Source organism: Molothrus aeneus, chromosome 9, assembly GCF_037042795.1.
Source record: "Molothrus aeneus isolate 106 chromosome 9, BPBGC_Maene_1.0, whole genome shotgun sequence".
Lineage (NCBI taxonomy): Eukaryota > Metazoa > Chordata > Aves > Passeriformes > Icteridae > Molothrus > Molothrus aeneus.
In genome coordinates, this window is record NC_089654.1 from 8,854,238 (window position 1) to 8,877,950 (window position 23,713).

The 23,713-nt window shown below is 49.6% G+C and overlaps 1 protein-coding gene across 2 annotated transcripts; it reads left to right on the plus strand.

Moving 5' to 3' along the window:
* Window positions 1-236: 236 nt before the first annotated feature.
* TMEM275 (transmembrane protein 275) lies at window positions 237-8,453 on the plus strand. Of its 2 annotated transcripts, XR_010784114.1 has the most exons (3): window positions 237-651; window positions 4,490-8,106; window positions 8,139-8,453. XR_010784114.1 is itself a non-coding variant. In XM_066556052.1 (2 exons), exon 2 carries the CDS (start codon window positions 4,580-4,582, stop codon window positions 5,126-5,128), a length of 549 nt encoding a protein of 182 aa, XP_066412149.1. In that variant the 5' UTR covers window positions 237-651; window positions 4,490-4,579; the 3' UTR covers window positions 5,129-8,453. The 2 variants fall into 2 exon arrangements, 1 of the variants encoding a protein (XP_066412149.1); XM_066556052.1 differs by having other exon boundaries at window positions 4,490-8,453.
* The last annotated feature ends 15,260 nt before the right edge of the window (window positions 8,454-23,713 follow it).

Genomic DNA, 23,713 nt, shown 5'->3' on the forward strand with positions numbered 1-23,713 from the left:
CCTGGCTGCAGCACCGGCGAACCCGCACGCTGTTCCTCGGCATCCGGCGGTGTCTCCCTCTCTGCTCCGCTCCCCGCCCCGGGGCTGACCCTCGGCAGGGATGCGCTCCCGGGTTTTTCCTCTCCCTGGGGGAAAAAGGGGCTGTTCTGCTTCGGGCACCTCTGTCAGCTGAAAGGGGCGGGAGCTGCAGCCTTGAAGTAGAAAAGGAAGAAGGAAAAGCAGCGGGGCGAGGATGAGCGGTGCCGGACAGCGGTGGGCGGTGGGCTGAGCCTCGCGGGCACCGCGGGCTGCGGGAGGAGGAGGAGGCAGCAGAGGATGCGGCGGGGCAGGGATGCTGCGGCTGAGCACCCGTCTGCCTAGGGAGAGCAGCATCGTCCTCCGAGGGCAAGGGAGAAAGTGGGGGGAAAGCGGCGGAGCTCTCTGAGCTCTGCCAGGGACTGCCCGCCTGACGCCCCAGCAAAGTTTCCTGAGCTCGGTGACAAGAGGGGAGGAGGGATGTGAGATCCCCCTGCCCGCAGCGCGCAGCTGGGCTTCCAGCCCCGGTTCTGCTGGGACGAGCCATGGCTTTGGCATCCCCGAGTGAAGGGTGAGGCTGAGACCCCGGGCAGCCGCTCCCTCCAGCGCCTTCCCTGGCTCCGCGCTCCAGCCCAGGTAAGCGTCCTCCCCTTCCACACACCCAGGCTCTCTCTGGCCCTGACAGAGACTTTCCCAGCAGTTTGCCCAGGAAAGAAAAAAAAAAAGTCTTGTGCTTCTCCTGGCAGCTAAATGTTGCGTGCCTGCATGTTTGTGAGCCTGCCTGTGTGTGGGGTGGTTGTAGCTGTCTGACTGCAATTCCAGTTTGCTGATCACTGTCATTATTTTTCTGTGCCATCACACCTCTGGAAAGCGGACTCATCTGTGGTCTGTCAAATATTTTCATTGTGCTGCTGCACTGAGACGGTGTGGAAGGATGACAGCTCAATTTCTCTCCACTACAACTAAGAGGGAAGCGTGCTTGGCTGTACATGCTGCTGGTGCTGCTGCTGTGGCTTTAAACAATGCTCCTAAAATGCTGGCTGAATATGTCAGCATGACCTTCAAGCTCTAGGAACTCTCAGAGATATGGGTGAAAGTCTGCCTTTGTCCCCCTGAGAGAACAGGGAGGGGTGGCTATTCCCCTGGAAGGAATCATTGTAGCCTCTGGATTTCCATCATGCCGGCTTGAGTGTACAGCTTTTATTTTTGCACAGCAGTGCTTGCAGTAGTGCATTTCATGCTGAAATATTGTTTGGAGAAGAAACCTACACTCTAACTGATAAGAAAAGAACCTGTTTCAAACAAAGAGCCCAAAGAGAACTTTTCCACTCCTGATGGAACAGAAGTTGGTCATCAGTTTTAATTAGAATAATTTGGCTGAAAAGTTGGTAATTTTTTAAGCCATTGATTTCACTGTAGTGAAAGGTAAAAGCTGCCAGATACCCTCAGGCAGGTCAGCAGTGGGAGCTGACCCACATCAGCCCATCCTTGTGCCTAAAAGGGGATAGAGAAGCATCAGCCTGGGCTTTAGGAGATGACAGAAGAGGAGAGATGTTCCTGTTGTACATGACAATCAGAATAAAGAAGGACTTTATGTTGTCATGGGGCCTTGTTAGGTAGAGGATAGCGTAAGGCATTCTGTGGCTTTGGTTTCTTTTTTGCTTTATCCTCCACTGCTCTGTTGGCTTTCTCAGCCCCATGTCATCTGGTGGTCTAACAGGAATTCCTTGTGGGCAATCCCTGATGTTTCATATGGAGATGAGGACAAAAGCAACCACTGATCTACTTTCTGGGTGTTCCCAGTCCAAACATCTCTCTATACTGTGAGTTACCCTGTGGTGTGTGTGCAGATCACGTTCTGGAATTATGTTCTGCAATCATGCTTGAATTCCAAGATCTCCTGCCCCCAGCCTGATGGGAGAGGTTCCAGGCAGGAATCTCCAGTGATTCCATTGTTTTCTGCTGGGAAAGATCCATTACCCCACGTAGATGCTGCAAGCAAAGGCAAGGGGAAAGAAGTTTTGCCTTGGACATAGCATAGCCAGAACACTTCTGGTGCAGCTGTAGAGGGGGTGTGACAAGCTTCAACCCCTGTGCTCAGGGGTCTGTAATGATGAACAAAAATTGCCAGGCAGAGAAAATGAGCTATGAGGGACCATGCTGGGTGATCTCTCTGCAGCCTTGAAACCAGCCAGAAACCACAGGGTCTCTTTGGAGTGGCTACAGGTGCCCACTGACAGATGGGATGGGCAACAGGTTGAAGTTCCTCTTGAAAATCTCAGGGGCAGCCAGACCTCTGGTGATGCCTTGCCTAAGAGCAGAAGCAGCTGGAGTGTTTAGTGTCCTGCTGGAGCCCAGCTGCCTGGCTCTTCCAGGAGGGAGAATTCCTTCAGACTGGAAGCAGGTGAATGTGAGAAGCCAGGAGGAAGGAAGCTGATGGAGTGAATCTGTGATGTTTTCAAACCACGAGCAGCCACGCAGTTCCCTGGTGGGTATTTTACAGTGGGAGAATGTGGGGCAAACCAAGGGGAAGAGCCACATTGGGGTGTCTGCAGCCTCTGTGTGCTAAAGGTTTGGGCTGGTCTGCAAACAGTGCAAAAATGTGTTTTTAACCAGAAGCTATCTTGCTGCTGGTCCAGAGCTGGTGAAGGAGGCAGAATCAGGGCTCCAGCTCCCATCAGCATGCCAGGGTTCCCAGGCAGAACAAAAGGACACTGCTAGGCAAACATGGATGTGTGTTAGCCTGGCTGATGGAGAAAATGCCCTTTCTCTCTCACGCTCTCTCAGTATCCTGAAAAATCTCAGCCTGCTGAGAGACCTCTCCCCAGCCAGGCATCCCCAGATGAGGAAGGATTTAATCCTGCCCCTGTCAGCTCCAGCTGCCTCACTGAATAGGAACTCTGCTGAAAGTTGACTGCTGCACGCATACAGGTCTAAACAAAAGCCCAAGCCAAGGAAATGAGACATGACACCTGACAGAGCAGCAGAGAGTTTTGCCTCAGCTGGAGGTGCCAGAAAATTTTATAACCTAGGAAAGATGTTGAAAATGGCCGGCTGATCCCGCTGGTGTGTGTCAGTGTGATGGGTGATGGCTTATTATTTGTTGTTGGTTTTTGTTTGTTTGTTTGGTGGTTTTGTTTGGGTTTTTGTGTTTTTGTTTGGTTTTGGGGGGTTGTTTTGTTTTGGTTTTGTTTGTTTTGGTTTTTGTTTAATTTAGTGGCTTCAGAGTGTTGATAGCACAACAGAGATCCTTGGCTCTTGCCATAGAAACTGAGTGGTATCAGTTTTTTGCTGACAACACTTTTGAAAGGGATTTGACAGGAGAGGAGGGAAGAAGCTAGGGAGCTAGGCAGGAGAGGAAGGAAGAGCAGACTGCTATTGTTTGCAATCTGGCTGGGAAGAGAAATGCTCTCCTGCCTGTAAAATCAAAGACATCACCAGCAAACTGCTGACAAATTGGCTTCTGGCAATTTGACTTCCCAGCAAGTACGGCAAACACAAATCCAGCTCTCATCACATCCAATAATCTCCTCCATGGAGAAGCTGCTACTGTCAGTCAGGGCTGTGTTACTGCCTTGGGTCCTAGACAGATCCCCACACAAGCTCTTTTTCAGCTTCAGCATCTCAGTTTCCATGAGCCTCCATCCTGGGGTTGATACTGCTCAAGGCTTGTTGAAGTTTGGGTTATGGCTGCTGAGGCAAGCAAGATTCCCAGTCCCTTTCTGTGGGGTCTCCTGTGATCACACCAAAGATGGTGAGATGCATGGTACAAAGCATGGTCTAGCTGACAAAACACCCACATTTGCTCCATTTTATTACAGACTTGTGTGACTGACAGGGTTTCATTCAGTGTCTGTGGATGGCTTTTGTATCACTGAGCATCCAAGTCTTACCTGCTCGAGGGATCTCCAGGGTTGCCTCTGTTGTCAGCACAGCCTCCCAGAACAGACATTTCTGGGGGATTCTCCGGGTCATCTTCTGGGACCTTTTATTCCCCACTGGCTGGAAAGGCAACCTGGATGGCTCATTTCAAGTATTGGAGAACTGAGACATGGAGCAAATTGTCCCCCTTTCTGCCACAACTGGGGACCATTACCCATTCAAAAATACATCACCAGTACTGCAGTGAGGGGTGTTCGGGCAGGCCTGGACTCTGTTATTTTGGGCAGGCATTGTGTGAGACCAGCTATGGCACAAGCTCTGGCCATGGCACACTCAGATTCACTTGGGCATCATCCACATGGAGAGCAAAGGACATGGAGCACACTGGGCTCAGTGCTCCAGCCTGAGAGTGACCACATGTGACCACCACAGTCAGGGTGGTCAAGTCAAGTTCAGCCTTGAAAGCAGGCTTGGATTTGGGCTTAGTTTCTGGCACAAGCAGACCTGGAGAAGATGCTGGTCACAGGAATGGCAGGGGGGGAAATGTGCTTTTGTTCATTGCCCTAATAGCTGCTTCTTCATTCCTCTCCAGGATTTCGAGGCAACAGGAGACTGGAAACAGCCTTCCCAACAGAGCATTCACTCTGTGAGGACTGAGGTGACCTCCAAGACTCTTCCCAGCATGTTCAGTGAAAAGAGCAGCGCCTCTTTGCCCCAAAAACCCACCCAGAAGAAGACTCGACCCCAGGGCCTCCCCTCCCCTGCTCTCTGCTGTGCCTGTGGACTCTGCATCATGCTAGCAGGGATCAACATCACCTTAGTGGGAGCATTTGCCTTTGGGACCTTCCTCCCTGTGAACAACCCTCCCATCATCATCGGGCCCATCCTGCTGGTGGTGGCCTTCACGTTCTTCGGTGCCTGCTGCATCTGCAGCCGGAGGCCCCCAGCCCACGGGGCCAGGAAATCCAAACCAGGTTCTAACATTGGGCTCATCAAACCTGGCAACACAGCCTTTGAAATTGAAACCAGTGAGCACACGGTGCAGGACACCACTGCTGTTCAGCTGAGCCCCACCAATTCCCCCATCTCCTCCAAAAAGTCCACCCCGGTTCACGAGAACGCCAAGGCTTGCAAACTCTTCACCATGGAAGGCAACGGGCCAGTGGCCAAATACTCCACAGGGGGAGAGGCCATACAGCTCAACCTGCCCAGGGACCTGGCCACATCCTAAACCCGGGCAAAGCTTTTGTCAGCAGCCAGCCAAACGCTGCCATGGGTGGGCTGGAATTGTGCCATCAGTCAGAGGCGTGGGGAAGGTGCTTGTGGAAAGCCAGCAGTCAGTCAGGTCTCTCTGAAACACTTTAAGGGAGATGGATGCAACAGCAGAAAGAAAAATAATCCAGATTTTTTGCTGAAACATGCCCATTATACAGTTTTAAAAAGAAAACTGATAACGATGCTGCTGTGAAAAGATGATCTCGGTTCCTGGAAATACGCTGCCATTTTTGGGGAGCACACAGAAGAGGGGAATGAATTAATTTGTCTGATATAACGTGACAGTTGGAAGGAGAGGCTACATGGGACTGACAAATGACAGCTCTTTCTTCTCAGAAGTGAAGCAATTCTTGGACATAAAAGAAGCAGGAATGCAGTAAATTACAGCTTGCTGCCACTCAGTCACAAGAAGATTTCAGCATTTTTAGTGCCAGACTTTTTGGCAGTAGGGACAAAGCTATGTCTTTGCTACTGAAAAAGCAGTGTGAAACCATCTCTCCTCTGTTGAAAATTCTCGCCCTATCCTGCCCTCATTTGGGTGATTTTACTGCCCATTCTAAGAGAAGGAACCACAAGGATCACAATCAGCGCTGGTATTTTCCTCTCACGTTAATGAGCTCGAGCTGCAGCTGTGCTACTCCTCTCAGTGTATTTCTTGGAAGATCAGTCAGGCTGGATCCTTGGGGATAAGCTCCTGGGGTAACCAGAGACTAACAGGAGCCTGCAAATTAAATTTTTGGGCCGTGATTATATATGGAGTACTAGGCAACATTCTTCCCATATTTTTGTGGAAGGTTGGCCTGGGACATGCCTCAGGGCAGGGGGTAGATGAGAGTATGGGCTTCAGAATAGCTGTGCTGGAAGATGGTGACTGTGAGATCCATTGCCCAGGAGTGGATCCTTGCTGCAGGAAATTGGCTGCTCAGGGTGCTCATGGGCTTGCAGAGCAGTGGGATGAGTTTGCAGAAGAGAATTTATCAAGAGCTGTTCCAAGCAAATTCCAAGAGAATTTATCAAGAGCTGTTCCCTCTGCCTCAGAAAGACCCTAACCTGATGGAATAATGCTGCAAAGGGTTTGTGTTCTTCTCTGGGGGACTCTGGCTGGGAGCACAGTGCTGTGCTGATGGGCTTTGCTCTGACTCCTGTTCAGTGTGGGGAAGGACTGCACTGCTAGGCAGGACTCGTATGTGGGGAGGCAGCACCAAGAGAGTGGATCTTGAGTAGGAATGGCTGCACAGGTTCCTCTGTTTATGGTAACTCTATATCTGAAATGAGGTTTTTGGGACTTTGAATGACAAGGAAATCATCTGGACCATACCACATCACTACAGGGGCCCAGCCAGCCCAGGATCCAGTTTCTGACCAGGCTGAGAGCAAGGTCTGGAGAGGAACATAAGGACAGGGGAAAACCAGGATGCTGCTTGCCAGAAGTGCTTTCCCAGCTTCCAATGTGCTATTGCTTAGGAGCTTCCTGAGCTGGAAGTGGTGCCTGTATGCAGCAGCCCTGAATGGATTTCTCCCCCATGAAATAATCCATTTGCGCCTTGACTGTCTGTCAACTCCCATCATTTGTGATCCTGCAGCAGAGAGTTGCACACTTTGGCTTCTTTTCATCCTGCATCCTCCTACCTCCCTTTGATGGCTCAAATTCCCAGGTTAGAAGGGTCAGCAAACAGCCCATGGCCTCACCACCCCTCGGGTTTTCTGAGATGTTCTCCATGTCACGTTCCCTCCATCTCTCTCTTACAGAACTTAACATCTCCTGTAGCCAGAGGGGAGGAAACTCTTCCCATTCAGCCCAGCAGCAGCTGCTTGTTTGGCTGAGGACAGCACAGCCCTGAGGCTTTAGCCATCAGAAATCCATGTAGAGAGAGATGGGAGGGCTGAAGGGGAAGTGCTGGAGGAGAGGGAGGGGCTGTGGCATGGCCAAGGCTCCCCTTGGCCGCCAGGTACCTCTGTGGAGAGGCAGCCCTGTGGAGAGAAAAGCCCTGGTGCTGTACAGGCCATGCAGGAGGGGTCCTGGCTGCTCCGGGAGCCCCTGGGCAGCTCATGGTCCCTGCATGAGCCCAGCTAGGATGAGGTTGAAGTAATTCCTTGATAAAAGGTTAACCAAAGAGTTGTAATGTGAGTCCTTGAGCCCTCCAGCAGTTTGCTGCCTCCAACAGCTCCTTCTCCACATCTTGATTTTAGTAGGGTGGGTCTGCACTGATTAGGAGGAGAAGAGGCAGGTTTGGGAGGAGGGTGTTTGTGTAGGGCTGGGTAGATGTGGCTTCAAGTCTTTGGTACAGCCTCCTACTACAGTCATTGATTTGAGCTGTGAGGGGGCAAACACCTGCTCCAGCTCCATGGAAAGCTGCTGTAGGGGTGAGCATTGCCAAGGAGCAGGGCTGGCATTGGCACACCTGAATCTGGAGATTGCTCTGAGCTGGATGGGTCTGCACAGCCTGAGCCCTGTGGGATCTCCCTTAGTGCTCATTTTCTTGGGGAGCTCTGCCCCCAGCACTGCCCCAGGAATGCAGGAACTGCTGTGCTGAGGAAAGGCTCCCTCGAGTTTTGCCTGCCCATGAGTGCTGCAGAAATTAAGCAGAACAGCTTGCTGGTGTAGGCTTGATTCTCAGCTTGCTGGCCTCACTAGCATACAACAGCTTGGAACTCTTTTAGAGACATTTCCCGTGTGAATATGGTTATCTTTGAGCACTTGGAGCCAAAAAATTAGAAAAATCAAGTGATAACCACACAATTCCTTTCTTTGATTGCTGAAGTCCAGAAAGCCAGGACTGGAGAGCACCCTGGAATCACTCCTCATCACAGGTGCCCTGTGAAATGCTACCAGAGGTGGATAATGCAATGCCTGACCAAGAGAGGACAACCAGCAGAGATGGTGTCTGGGCAGGCAGAGGGGTAGGAGCAGGGAGATGCTGATGCCCTGGTGAGGTGGGTGTGCCCACCAGTGATGCCCTGGTGAGGTGGGTGTGCCCCCAAGCTGTGACCCACACCTGCCTGCCCAGCACAGTGGCCATGAGAGCATCCTCTGCCTTCCTGCTCTTGCCTTCTTCTGTCTTTTGTAATTCCCATGTCTATCTGTCTGCTCACCCCCATGGTCAGCTGTGCCTGATGTTGTGAATTTTGTGCCTCCTGGTGTAGTGGGAGATAAGGAGAGTTCCTAGTTCTCCAAGTCAGCATTTCTAGTGTGAGTCTTTTTATAAAAAATGCTGTTTCTGTGTGTGCAATGTGGAATTTGGAAAAGAGAGACACATTAAAATAATTGCACTCAGAAAGCACTTGGCCTGTCTGCCTTTTCATTCTAACAGCCACCTCCTCCTTTATGCCCAGAGCATGTGTGTGCCCCAATCCTGTCTGTGTGCATTTTGCCTCGTGCTCCTCACTCTCCTGCTTGTTTTCCCAGAGTGCACAAGCAGCTGCAAGGAAAAAGTGTCCCTAAGAATTCACATTACCTCTCAAATGCCACTTTTCCTTGAAAACCTGATTGCCTAAACACTAGTCCCACTGCACACTCCCACCATCATTGCTTTGACTGACAGGGAAATAACCAAATGCAGCCTTTTTTGGCTGCAGGTGTGTGTTTAACCCCCAGCTGGGCACCTGGACAGGCCAGATGTGAACTCTGGGCCTCTGGGATCTCAGGGACACAGGAGGAGCAGGGCTGTGGGCTGGGGTGGGTGAGGACTGTGGGCTGCACTGGATTATTTCAGCTGATCCTCGCCAGCCCTGGGTAGAGATGATATTTAATTTATGGTGCAGGGGAGGGAGCTGTACCTGTGTGTGCCTGTGTGTCCGGGATTGGTGCTGTCACCTTTCTGTGCCTGTTCTGGGCTTAGCCCAACATGGTCTCCTGGAGATGAGTCAAGGAGGGATGGCACAGGGAGAATAAAGAGGATTTGAGAGCCTTGCAAATTCACCTCGTCAAAGGGCTTCTCCTCCATGTGCAGCCAAGTGATTTGAGATGAGAGGAAATCTCTCCATTCCAGGCAGCCTGGCTGGTTAAAGACCTGAGAAATTAGCTGGCTGAGAAGGCTCCACTGACAATGTGTGTAAAATGAAAACCTTTTCCCTGCAGAAAGGTGTTTTTTTTTTTTTTTTTTGCCGTTAGGAAAAACTCCCTGGGAAGGTTTTTCCTTTTTAAAAATGGGGCCAGAGAGAAAAGCATGGAGGAGAGTTTGCTGAGCATCCACTGCCATCCTCCTGGACTTGCAGCCTGTAGCATTCCTGCCACAGCAGCTGCTCTGCACTAACCTAAGCTTCTCTTTCCATCTGGAAGAATAAACCAGAAACATTCTATGAAATGTAATTAGCATTTTCTTACTTCCAGCCCAAATTTATCTGTGGCTGGTTTATTTCCTTTTATCCTTGTACTAACAATGGCTTTTAACCAAGATACCTTTTAACCTCCTGGAAATTTTAATCCCTGAAATATTTTAGGTTTGCTGCAGGTCTCCTAGAGTTTTTCTTTCAATGGGCTGAGCTGGCTGATTCCTTCCATCCTTCCCTCCTGTGAAATGCTCACCTTTGCCCAGGAGCCCTTACTTCTCTCTGCCTTATTCCTCTGATTTTGATTGAGGAGCTCCATGAAAGCTCCTGCACAGCCATTCTTTTGCAGGACTCCCAAGTCCACAGCGAAGTACAAACCTTCCAGGTCTGTCTTGTGCAAGAAACTGGGCATTTTCCTTGCATAAGGAAAGGAAGAGGGAAAAAAAAATCCCTGAAAGAGCAAAAACATCCATGAAAATGTGAAATTTCCATTTGCAGAGTCTCTCTGTTAAAAAAAAATAAAATGAGCTCTTATGTCATTAGTCTCTATTGAGTCCATGGCAAATGTGCTCAATTTAAGGGTTGAGAGGCTGTTTTTCTCACACTGTCAGATGCTGTCAGCTCAGCTGAGCTTTCAGCACTGGGAGAGACCCTCAGGCACTGCCAGCAGCCCCACCACAACCTGCTCTAGGAGAGGTTTGAGAATTTCTTTAAAACTCCTGGATTCCAGACTGATGACCCCAAGGAGCTCCCTCTTTGGGGTGGCCCTGCCACAAGTCCCCAGGGTGATGTGAAGCCCCAGCAGAGATCCATCCTGTCCAGCAGCACAGCCCTCTGAATGCACCAAGGACATGGGGCAGCTCCCTGCTGCTGTCTTGCACTGTTTGCTCTCACACACTTCCCAGGGAAGCCAGGAGCTTGGCTTCTTTAATTTTGAAATGAATTTGAAGGTCTTTGGAGATTGACCCCATGCAGTGGTGGCCAGTCTGGGGGTTTCTGCTGCCCCAGGGAGCTCCAGCAAGGAGGTGACCAGGGCTCAGCCGGGCTGCAGAAGGCAGCTGAGCCACCAGGGCTGGTCAGCAAGGATGGCTCCACACAGGCTCCTTCCCACACCTCTGGTCATCTCATTTACACAGCCTGGGCAGAGCAGATTTCACTGTTTCCACCAGCAGATCTCCTGCTACTCATCATCATCATCATCATCATCATCACCATCATCATCATCATCACCCTGAGGCTGTCCCTGCAGGACCTGCACACACTGAGCTGGTTTTGGAGTCTCAGAGCACAGACAGTGTCAGCCTGGGAGGACAGATGATGTTTTTCAGGGCATTCACGCACACAGAGTCCCCAGGAGTTTTTCCAGGGAGCCCAAAGTCATCTGGAAATTTTGATTTCTTGAAATTGGCCTGTCCTGAGAATACACTGGTTCTCATGATGCTTTTGCCAGGAAATAAACTTCCCAGGTTCCAGATGAAATTTCCCATCCAAACACTTGCCCTATTACTCAATCCTCCAGGCACCCCTAAAAAAAGATCTTGCTGAACTCTGTCTCCACAAACTTCAAAGGCAGCTTGGGGACTACAGCTCCTTATCAGACCCCCTGTTTTCAATCAAATCCAAAAAGGCAGATTTCCCAGTGCTTCTAATGAGCCATGCCTCTGAGGATCTGTGTACCCTCCCCAAGACATCACAGTGGGTTTCTCCTGCTGAAATCTTCACTGGAGTTTCTCACATCCATCTGCTGTGACAGCAAATACAACTTCATACATAGTGCTCTGGCCTGGTGCCAGATGGATATTTGATGAAGTTATAAATTCAGACAGAAAAATTATTTCTTTTCCTGGTATGTAGGCAGAAAAGATGCTTCTTTTGGAGACAAATCCCTCTCTGTTGTTACCTTGGCATGAGAAATCAGTTTGATCTATAGTTCATCTTTTCATCTCCAGCTGAGCCAGGCAAACATGATGCTATCATTAGGAGCTGATCCTCCTTCCCCCATGGCAAGCAGCTGCTGCTTTTTCCCATTTGCTGTCTCCAGGTCTCCGCAGTCTCCATTTGGAGGCAGATTTTACACGTACAAACCCAGGGGATCTGGCTTCTGCAGCTCACTCAGGGGTGGGCACACCACTGCTGCCTGTACCCCAAGGCTGCTTGTGCAAATCAGTAGCCAGAGCTGTTTTCTGGGAGCCTTTCCCAGGGCCATGGAGTTCACTGGAGAAAAATAACCTTTATCTGGCAGCTACAGCTGCACCTGGGAGTGGCAGAGCTGTTTGCTCCAGAGAGGTGAGCCCAGGCAGCAGAGCACAGAAAGCTCCCTGAGGCTCCCTTTCCTGCTTCATCCCACATGGTGTTCTACAAACGGCTTTGCTTTCTCATCCTTTGTCTGAAAACACCAACTGCCCCAAAACTTTTGCTGTGTTCTTGCTGGATAAATGGATTTTCATAGCCATAAATCTCTGGAAATCTCTCTGAATGTGGTCTGACACCATGCAGAATGTCCAGCAGCCCCCTCCATGACCCTGGTGTATTGCTGTGTGGGTGCCAGTAGGGCAGTTCCTGCTCTGGGTAAAGAGAATGACGACAGGTAAGAAAGGAAAATGAGGCACAAGGCTGAAAAGGAGGAGCTCAGCTTTTCCCAGGGTAAGAATAAACCCACAACTCTCAACATCTGCCACAACCCAGGGCCAGGACTCCCATGCCTTAATCCTGTGTTGTGTGGAGATCCACCTGCTCGTGTGTGCTGGCTTCCTTTTCCTGATTAAACCTCCAAATACACCTTTTGGGTGGGCCAGATTCAGACACCCAATAAATGCACGTAGATTCCCTTGTTCAGGGCAGCAATCTCTGAGGGTCAGCAACACAGAGATGGCTTTTCTCTGCAGGGAACTGAGGGATGAACTGACTGCATGATCCTGTTGGATGTTGTTTTCCTGACTCGATGCATTTCTCTGGCACAGGGCTGAATTTCCCAGCAGCTCTGGGCTACATATGTTTTCATAGAGCCTCATTAAATACATAGCTTCAGTTCTGAAAATCACATTTGTTCTAAATAAGAGCTGTCTGCTGGGAAAATTAATTCCTCTGACTTAAGTCACCTCCCTGGAAGTGATGCTGTTGTCTTCGATTTCATGGCTGGGATGATTACACTTTTCCAACACGCAAAAATAACGAGATTAGGGAATTTGTGGCAATGAAGGCAAAGAGGAGGAACTGGCTAACAAAAAAGAGAAGAGAAATTGAATTTTTCCTCTTAAAAGAAAAGGAAATACCTACTTCACAGAAACAGTTTTGCTTTGGGGAATAACAGTGGGGGAAACTCCTTTTGAACCAAAGTCTCTTATTAAACCTCTCAGGTTTGTTGTCGTGTTCAAAAAGCTTTGTGATAATGGTGGTAACTACCATTATTAGTTACCAGCCACCCATCAGCAAGGCTGGGGGTAACCCTCTGTCCCTGTGACACAGGGAGGAAAACCCAGGAGTGTGTTTTCCCTGAGGCTTTAGGCAAGCTGACAGTGAGCCTGTGGGCTTCTGGCAGGGCGTGGTTGGTGGAGGGGCATTCCACCAACCAGGATGTAGGGGCAGTGGGAAGATGCCAGATCACACTTAACTGAACTTGTCAAAGAACTTTCTGGTTGGGAACAAAGTTGTCAGAGCAACTTTTTACACAGGCAGATAGTGATAGAACAGGGTGGAAGTGGTTTTATAAGTCCTTTTAAAACTAAAAGAGGGGAGATTTAGATGTTAAGAAGCAATTCCTTACTCAGAAGGTGATGAGGAACAGGAACAGGTTGCTCAGGGAAGCTGTGGATGCCCCATCCCTGGAAGTGCTTGAGGCCAGGCTGGATGGAACCCTGAGCAACCCAGTGTAGTGGGTGGCATCCCTGCCCACGGCAGCAGGGCTGGAACTGGCTGATGTTTAATGTCCCTTCCAGCCCAACAGCTTCCATGATTCTATTCTGAAATGGGGCTGGTCTCTGCCTGTGCACACATGGCACACGTGGGCACCCCACACTCCTGCTGCCAAAACTCAAAGGACCAGCCAGCTGATGTGCCTCTGTGATGCCAGGGATGGGAAAAAACCACCCCCTGGGAGTGGGAGAGACAACTGCCAGAGGGAAAGGCTCTTCTTTGGTGACACTGGGAGCACTTTAACACTCGCAAAATCATTAGGTTTAATGTTTCTGTTATTTTGCTGTCAATTCTCCTAATGGTGCTCCAGCAGCATGGAGTTGAGTGAGTCATAGAAGTAATTATTAACTAGGCTATGGCACTGAAAAGGCATTCAAAGTTCAATTCAGTACCAGCCCCAGTCGATGTGCAGGGTGTACATTCATTAATGGGCAGGTGCTAAGTGCTGAGGAGAGAAAAGGAGAGAGCCCATTCTGTATGAAATATTTTGCCTCATTATTCCCACAGGGAAAAAGGTAGCAGCAGCAGGTGGAGGGAATAAATGGTAGTAAGGGCATACATCTTGATCCTCACATTTTTAAGGGCATTTGAAAGCCAGGCACTCTGGGTTTTACTACATCAGTGCTCAGACTGATGCAGGGACCCAGAGGTGTTGGCATCTGTAGGTGCAAAGGATGGCAGGAAGCTGTTCCAGCAAAACTTGGGAGTCTGAGTGGAAATAAACAGGCAAAAGGGATGTTTTGGATGTGGGGAACTGGATGTGCCAGGAGATGAAGTGATGTGACTAAGGTCACACAAGGATTTGGTGGCAGAGGAGAAAGCACTGCACAGAGTTAGTGCATCTAGTGACTCACCCAGCAGAGCTCCCCTTTTCCTAGATGTGCTTTCTGCTGAGGGCACAGCCACCCTTCCAGGCAGACTTGTAGCTGGGGGAACAGAAGTACATCAGCTCTCTCCCAGCCATCTGTCCTTCCTCTGTCACTACCTGCAGGAAAATGGCAGAGCTAAAGTTCACATCAACAGTGCCAATCTAGCCTGGGAGGCTAGGTTTGTGCAAAAATGTTTTATTCTGTTATATTTCCATGTTCTGGGGAAAAGGTTTTGTTTCAGTTTGGAGAGCAGGAATGATAAAACACATTTCTGGAGGCAGGAGAGGAGCAGCAGCTCTCTCATTTCTGCTGAGAGGAGCAGCAGCTGCCTGGAACAGCAATTACAGACCCTGCAGAGGTGTCATGGGTCTGGGCAGGGAATGACCCAAGGCGCTTGGTTTGCATTTCATGAGCCTGGATCCGTGTGAATAAAAGTGAAGAGTCACTCAGAGGAGGTGATGGGCTGTCTGGAGTGAGAACAGCAGTCATCTGTCTTCTTTCATGATGTGTGAAGCAGGGTGATGGAGATGGGAGAGGAACTTATCTGTACCAAGCCACGGGGAGTTTCCAGAGGGACTGAGTCCATCCCCACGGCCACAGGGGTGAGGTGCCCAGCTTGTGGGTCCCAGGGGAGCAGAGCTGTGGCAGACAGCACATGGCTGGGGCTGGGCAGCCTTCTCCAGGGCACTGGGGATGCTGTGCATTCTACCCCAGGGCTCCTGCACATCCCCTGGCACTCAGGGAGGACCCAGGAGCCTTCTTGCTCCTCACAGCCCAGGGCTGGTGTCTGTCTGCCCCTGCACTTTGCATTTGAGGTGGGTTCATGGTGATCCCAGTTCACATTCACAAATCTCTGGTGCTGTCATGGGGCAAGGGAGCCTTGGGAGAAGGGGATTCACCAAAAAGATGGATTGAAGGGTTGAAATGGCTTTTTTGTTTTTCATATGAGCATACCTCAAGCTCATTTGACTCTCACAGCTTCTTCATAATCTTCTAACCTTGCCTTTCCCCTCTGTGTCCAACATCCTAGACCAATGATACTCTTGCAGAAAAAATGCAGTGGAAACCAAGGACTGTCAGCAAAAATATAAGAGTCAGGGAGTCAACAGACTCCAGTGAAACCTGCTTTGGTGATGAGTTCTAGACAAGCTCTGAGCAAGGTTTCACATTTCAGCTTCACAGGTTATTGGGACTGCTGTGATAACTCTGTTTCTAAATGAAAGCAAGCCTGTGTGGGCTCCTCAGATTGTTTCCATTCAGATGATGCCTCCAGCTGCCCCCAAAAGCTGAGTTCCACAGCAGCAAAAAGCGCTTTATAGCCTTGGCTCTAATTAACTCCCTACAGCAAGAGACACTTTGGCTGTAACGCGCCAGTGGCTTTCAGATATGCCATTTATCAGCTCCTAAATGCAATCAGAGCCAGTTTGATCCAATTAGGCAGCAGCAGCACAGGATAGCACCATGCAGCCTGTGTGCTGCAGCACTCAGGACAAGGAAATGCAGTGCTGGGAGAATGAGGGAATGCAGTGCTGGAAGAATGCAACCTCTCCATCTAGGGCACAGTGCCATCATCCTTCCATGTCAATCTCTTTCTGTGGCTAAGGTGAAAGTCCTCAAAAAGCACTTCAGTGTCTGCCAAAGGCTGAGCCTGTAACTCTTGCATGTCCTGTAGACAAGCTTGGTTGTCTCTTCCAAACTGCAATGGGGTTTGTGGTGCCAAGAAATTTCAAGGATCATCCAGATTTGACCCCCTCCTATCAGCAGGGACACTTTCCACTGCACCAGGTTGCTCAAAGCCCAATCCAACCTGGTCTTGAGCATTTTCAGGGATGGGGCAGCCACAACTTCTCTGGACAACCAGTTCCAGTGCATCCAGCACCAAGCAGCCTTTCCCCATCACTACCTGCCCATGTAAAAGGCCTCTGTGGCTCTGTTTTGAAAGCTCTCTACAAACACTGGAAGGCTGCAGTGAGGTCTCCCCAGAGCTTTCCCTTCTCCAGGCTGAACCACCCCAGGTCTCAGTCTCTCTTCCTAACAGAGGGGCTCCAGCCCTCCGAGCATCCTCATGGCCTCCTCTGGATTCCCTCCAGCAGGTCCCCATTCCTGCCCCTCCTGACCTTGAGGGCTTCCCTGGGGGACAGTTTGTGAGCTGGGGAGGGTTTTCTCCTCATCAGCCAAGCCTGCATTGGGCCCACAAGAGGTGTTGGAAAGGTCTCCTTGGTGCATGGATTCTCCCTGTGGTGGTTTTTTTTTTTGATGCTCGGCTAATGGTGCTCATGGAAGGATCATGAAGCTGCTGCTTCCCCCATTTTTTGTGTGCTTTTGTCTGCACAGCTCTGTGCTGGTCTCAGCCTGGATTCTGCCCTTTTGCCAAAGTCCAATCCCTACCATCTTAGGCCAAACTTACAGGGCCAAATTGCACCCAGAAACACCCAGCATCACCTCGAATGATGGTGTCATCCCTGAGTATCTGTGGTTACCCAAACTGTCAAACCAGAATTTCCTGCAGCTATTAAAACACAGGAAGCCTTGCAATACCTTAGCTAAAGTTGTGCAATTTCCCCCTTCTTACCAAAAAAAAAAAAAAAAAAAAAATCAGCCACCACAGATCACAGATCTTGCTTCTCTTTTTGGTTTTGCCCCTGGGGAGCTGACTCCATCCTACATCATTCTGTTGGGCCACTTGCAAACCCATCCTTCTCCAGAGCCACCTGTTTAATGCTGAATTAATTTACATTTCTTTTAAGTGCTTGTGTTTGCTTCAGCAGACAGGCTATGAGTTATTGCCTGATCTGCTTTTCTGCTCAGGAGGTTACAAGGGCCTCGTTAAACAGAACAGAATATGCAAAATGAAAGGTGACTTAACCATTGAGCAACACTGAAGTTTAGAAACACCAGGCAGCAAGACAAGAGCTCTTACATCACTGCCTGCAGAGCTTTTTGCCCTGGGTTCAATGTTTACATAAAATTATCATCAAGCCACGAATTTAACTGAACACTGCCAGTCTGAATGACAGTTTTGCATGACAGTCAGCACATGAAGCAGATCTCATTCAGGGGAGCACTAGCTGTATGGAAAGTGGGTTTGCTCCAGACTGATTGATGAGGAGGTACCAACATCAGGAGCTGTCTGCTTGAGGGATCAGGCACCTTAAAGCAGTGGCTTGGTTTTGATGGATGCCAGAGGTCAGATCCTGAGGAGCAGAGCAGATCAGGTGGGATCTGAGCAAGGAGACACTCAGTGCTGCTGGAGAGGCACTGGGAGAAGAGCTGAGAGCCAGCAGGCACAGCCACGGGGCTGGAATTGGGCTGGGCACTGGACCGCAAGTGTTTTCTGCTGCCTTTGATACATTAGGTGGGGAGGATACCCAAGAGGAACATTTAGGCTGGGTGCTGCCAGGATCTGCTCTGAGCAGCTTCACCAGAGGGCAAAATCAGATGCACAGAGCATCAGGGGGACTGGAGTCATTCTGGCATTGGATGCAGTGGTTCCTGCAGCAGCAAGTGCAGCTACCAGTGCCTGAGGGATGCTGTGAAGGCACCGAGGCAGTGAAGGCAAACCAGCACAGTGCTGGCATTTGGCAGGAAGAGACAACATTGGTTATGAGTCTCTTTTCCCACTGAGTTGCTGCTTCCCAACAGGTAAAAGCAGATTTAGCATCCTTGGAACTGCTGGGCTATTGGGCTGCTGTCCTGTCAGCCTGGCCAAGCCTGTGCCAGGTCTGCCCCTTCTCTGATGCCTGCAAGTCCCCAAGTGTCACCTCCTTCTCCTCTGTACCTGCTTTGTTCCCCTCTGCCCACAGCTCTGGGGACCTGCAATGAGCTTGTGAACCAGGGAGCTGCTCTTCCCCTCTTTTTATTTTTTTTTCCTTTCTCTTTTATATTCCTCTTTTAGCTTTATCAGGCAGTCTAATAAAATATATTGTCTCTCCCTATAAACCTTGCCTCCAGAGACTTAACCACACTGAGGTTGCTATAACAACAACCGAGCTCTTTGCCAGCAAGAAACGAAGGGAAAAAGGCACTGGGAAAACCAAGGGAGAGCTCAGCAGAGAGACCCCCCTGCAATGTGTCACTTTATCCCTGGGAGGGGCAGGAGGAGGCAGAAGAGAACCAAGGAGAAGCAGCAGAAGGAGGGATCAGAGTCCCACCTCTGCTCGGGATGTGCTGCAGGACCCTCCCCTGATCAGCACACAGATGCCCTGCTCGGCTGAAAGTCCAGGCACACAAACACCCTGACAGGGGCAGTGCTGCACAGCTCCCATCCCAGCCAGGAAGGAGGGAGGTGTCCAGGACTCTGATCCTGGGCAAACCAGGCACAGGTTTCAGAGGACAAATGGACACCACATTTATCCTCTGTGACTGCAGCTGGCCAGGAAAGGTTGCTCCTGCCCCTGAGCACAGATGCTCAAGCAGCAGGAGAGGGACTGCCATGGTTCCCTGGGCTGAAAAGAGCCAGGAAGGGCTCAGGTGAGGGAGAGGAGGTAGAGATTGCTGGGAAAGGCATGCAAATGTTTGTAGAAGATGCTTGTCCTAGGAACTAGCAACTTAAAAGAAGGAAAAAATGGTAGGAGAGCTTATCTGGAGTAGCTACAGATACCTAAAGGCAGGGACACTCTTCTCCATCCTTTTCTGCTCTTTTTAGCTGATTGCAAATGCCACAGTGAAGCTCCTCTAACTCTATCAGCCAGGGATTTATTCTAACCAAATCTTAATTTTTCCCTCCCAAGTTATGGATTAGGGGCTCTGAATTGTTAAACATCTGAGGATTGCCAAGAATAGAGAGTTTGTTAAGCACCCTGAGAGCTGGGCATTAAAGAAAGTTAAGTTATTGTTCTCGGATCCACTGCAGAGATGAATATTTATGACTCAATCTAGTTTTCCAGAGTCTCATCATTTCTTATGTCAACTGTATTTTATAGAAATGTCCACAGGGAAGGAATTGACTTTTGTCCTGGGCCCAAACCAAACAAGCTCAAGCAGTGATTATTTGGGTTTTGAAACAGTGGGATAATTTAATCTCAACATCTATTGATCTCCTTCTGCACTGGAATCCTATGGTTAAACATCTGCAAGGCAAGGAATAGCCTGGAGTACAAATTCATTACAGAGTTATCAATAGGTACTGAGCTTTAGACTGGGAAAAAAAATGTTTTATAATCTGCTTACTTTGGAGTAAAAAAAAAAGAAGATGCAACTTCCCCCAGCTGAAGATACATCAAAGGCCATGAGGGAACTGCTCCCTGTTGCCAAGGTTTGAAAGGCAGCTCCACTTCAAGCCACATGGTCCCAGTTTGGGACAGACATGGGTAAATCCTTCAGGAAAATAGCTGGCATTTCCCTCTAAAATCAGATTTTGAAATAATAAATTTAAAAAATAGTTAAAATTTGGGGAAAGCAGTGGCAAATCTGCTGTTGCTGACCCTGATCCCTTCCCTGGCCTTCAGCTGGGGATGAGTTTTGTGAGTCCTTCCCTGGCTGTGCTCCCTCCTGGAGGCAGCTGCCTTGGGTGGTGAGCAAAGTGATTCCCATATCAGTTAATTAATTGGTGCAATCTGTTAATGAGGTTTATAATGTACTTTGTGGGCCACCTGGACAAAAGATGATTTCGAGGATGGCTGCATTTTATCAACAATCTATGTCCCTGCCTTTTATCAACTGTAATGGTTAAATATGGACTAATTAGGGGGGACACACAAACCAGAAAGAAAGAGCTGGGGCTCTCACTGGTGGATTTATCATTGGTGAGTAGGAACTGCAGCTAACAGGGAAATCTGTGCCCTTCTGAGCAGGATGGGGGAATCAATCCATGCTGAGCAGAGTGGCAGCCTTGGGCCAGGGGCAGAGCTCAGGGTGCAGGAGATGCTGGGTGGCAGCTGGGCTGCTCCACCTGCCTTCAGCACAGCAGATGCTTCACAATCCTCCCCCTCAGCAGCTTCTTGGGATCCTCCTGCCAAAATCTGGCCCATACTTCACTGATGTGGTTGGAAATCCAAAGGCAGAGGGTTGTCAGTTGTTTTGATCATTGCAGTGCAGTAGTACAATAATCACCAGGTGCCTGGGATATTATTTAAATGTTCAAAACAAATATTACAGAGTGGGAGTGCAAAGAAAAAATACTGAGAAGAGTAAACCCAGGCAAACCCAGAGAAAATTCTTCTCTCTGTCCCCTGCCCTTGCCTCAGCCCTGTGATGTTCATCTCATCCCCGTTTGGCAGAGCTCATTTCCCTTGCAAGGAAATAAAAAGTGCTCAGCTCTAACATATGCAGCAGGGAGATATGTGAGCATCTGGAGGGAATCTTCTTCATCAATCATGTGCAAGGTAAACCCTTTGTGAAAACACCCAGGATCCACTTTGCAAAATGACTCCAATAAATGACAAAACAATATGCATGCACTCTTAAGGAAGTAAGAGATTAAACAAAGATCTAGAGCTTATAATCATTGCTGCTTTGGGGCAGGAATAATTTACAGTAAAGGACACCTGCCTGATGTCTTGCTTAGCAGTTTTGCAATTCGTTTTCTCATTTCCCTTTCCTAGACAATGCTTGAAATTTTTTTGTAACCAGAATAATTTGAAAAAACTGGGCCCCTACTATGTACATTTTCTTCCACTTACCAGTGCATAGATCTGAATCCATAGCCCATTAGAGCAGAAATGGCTGCAGAATGATGACCACCCAAATTAACAACTATTTACTGTAGTTGTTATCCAAATCCCTCTGAGCTGAGCAACCTGGCATCCACCAGAAGACATCCCTTTCTAGGACTTGGGTTTAAAAGTTCTTTGGTTTGGATTTTTAGTGTCAATACACTGCCCTGCAGAGGAAAAGACTCAGCAGCCTATTGTCAGATTGGGTCTGGGAACTGGTACTTGTCAGCAGTAAGAATGTTGACTGCCCTGAGCCGTGGTCCTGAAGCCTTTGGGTTGGTGAGATTCCTGTTTCTGGGGGCTCATTTCCTCCAGGAACAGCAGCTGTGTGATAAACCAGCGAACACAGGTGTTTCTGCACCCCTCAGGCTCTGCCTGTGCCTGTCCTGTCCTCATTCAGTTGCTCCCAGTCTCCACCACGCAGGCTTCTGTTCAGCCTGTGAGTGACGAGCTGCAAATACAAACTGCCTTCCACCAACTCTAATGCCTGGTTTTATTCCTCTCATTCTCACCAGAATTCCTCTTAAAGCAATAGAGATGCTTAATAGGGGCCTTGATAATTCTTTGCAGGGTTGAGCAATTTGAAATGAGCCCCCCTCCCCATGAAAGCAGCACTTCCAGCTCCTCACTGCCTCTGAGAATGAATGGGGCTTTATTTATAGGCAAGGCACAAAGCTGAAGGCCCAGGATGAGAGCTGCCAAGCTCCAGAGACAGAAATAATATCTGTGATTGACCTAAATGTCCAAGGCAACCGCTGAGAGCCTAAACACAGCACAGGAGCAGAGCCTTTAACGAATAAACTGAAGGAAATTTATACCCAAGGCTGCAAGATGAGTCCTTGGGAAATAAAGGAAATAAATCCCCTCAGCCTTTCAGCAGCACTTGCTGGAGGTAGATGCCCAGATCTCACCCTGCTGCTACACTGACCTCCCTGAGCATGACAGAGATTCTAGAGCAAAGCCTCTGACCTGACAATCTGCAAACTCCAGAAGAGACCCTGAACTGGCACTTCAGCTCTCAAATTCTGCATGGGCCAGGTCAGAAATGTCCTGGGGGACAGCCCTGAGAGGCTGTGGCCCTGCAGGGTGGCCCCAGGGTGGGCACAGCACAGTGGGCAGCTGCCAGCAGCCAGGGGAGTCCTGAGCTCAGCAAACAGCCTCTGGTGAGTGATGGGTGATGCCCAAGCACCTGATGCCTCAAAAACCTCATGCATCAAGGGGAGAGCCAAACACTTCTGTGAGAATTTTCCTGGAGGCAATTTAGCCCATGGCAATGCACATCTGGGGATGTCAGGGACTTTCTAGACTCACAGAACAACCCTGGAGGTCGTTTATATCCCACATCCCATCCTCATCCCTAGAATCCTTCCCCACACTTGACAAAAAGCAGCAAACCCCCTGACATCCCCCAGCAGAGCAGCCAGAGAGCTTTGCTGCAGTTGTGAGGTGGGAAAGACCCTGGGGCTGAACAGGGACCCTCCTCAGACTAAAACACAACCTGGGCTAAGAGCTGGTGCTGCATCCTGGGCACGGGGAGCTGTAGGAAACACAAATCCTCCTGGGAGCACAGGGGAACGAGGCAGCTCCCAGTGCCTGTGCTACCAGATGGGGCTGGCAGGTGTCACTAGCAGGAAGCACAGCTGAAAGAAGAGGAGCAGGAATGTTCAGCTCAGATTCCCCTATCAGCCCTCACTGCTGGCTCGGGGTGTGCATTTTTGGCACAGCACAATACTGGGGGAAGCACAGGTATTGCAGCAGCCAGGTTGGGCTCATGATCAGTGATGGCCAGTGCTGTGGTGTCTTTGGTCTCCTGGTAAAGTTACTGTCCACAAATGGAATTTGCTGGTTGTTGAGAGCACAGCTAAAAGTAAAGGGCAGTGGGGAAGGGTTCTGGTCCCCAGCATCAGCCAGGATAAGCAGATGTAACTGTTGCCTTTCAAACTTTGCAGCAAAATGTGAGTGGCTGCTGACAGAGTGGCTGAGACAGACACTAATCCAGCCCAAGCTGAGCTCAGAGGAGCTGGCCCATGGCCTGACAGTCACTTCCAGCTGGTCTTAGTCCACCCCACTGCCATGAAGAGGGTCCTGCCTCCCTGTCATAGCTGACCCCCTCTTCTTATCCATACCAGAAACCTGACCTGGCTGAAAAGTCTCATCTTATCTCCTTTTCTCCTCCAAAAATGTCCATTTCCTGCTGAATCCATTAATACTATCCCAGAATCACAGATTACTCTGAGTTGGAAGATAATTGAGCAGGATAATCGAGTTCAACCCTTCAATGAAAGCAGCTCCCTGCTCTGCCCCTGTCATGCACACCCACTGAGGAAACCCCAGCCCTGGGCACCACAGCATCCCTCTGCTCTTTTTTATTCCCTTTTTTTTTTCCCCTGTGCCATCTCACAAGCTTGGACTGCTGGAGCCTGTGCTCTGAGCTATGGTTATTGCCCACAACTTCCCCCTGAACCACTCTGACAAGTAATGGAATTATCCTCCCTCCCCAGCTCATCGCCTGGGAGCTCTCCAGCTTTAATGCAGCGCTAAATTTTTGCTCCCTGGAAGGAGAAGGGCAAGAAAGGGGGAGACAGAGCAGTGCAGCCACAAACAGGGAGCTGATAAATGCTAATGAATTTATAGGGATTATAGCAATCCTTCAGCCAAAGCCAGGGACCCACATAGCTACACTGACCCACGTGATCTGCCTGCAAGAAATCACCCAAAAGACAGAAAATTTACCCAATTCACCCTAATTATGGCTGGCAGCAACGACAAGGAGACAAGGTAAATATTTCACGTGGCTGCAGGTGGACAGACATGCTGTGACCCCACTATGCTGTGACC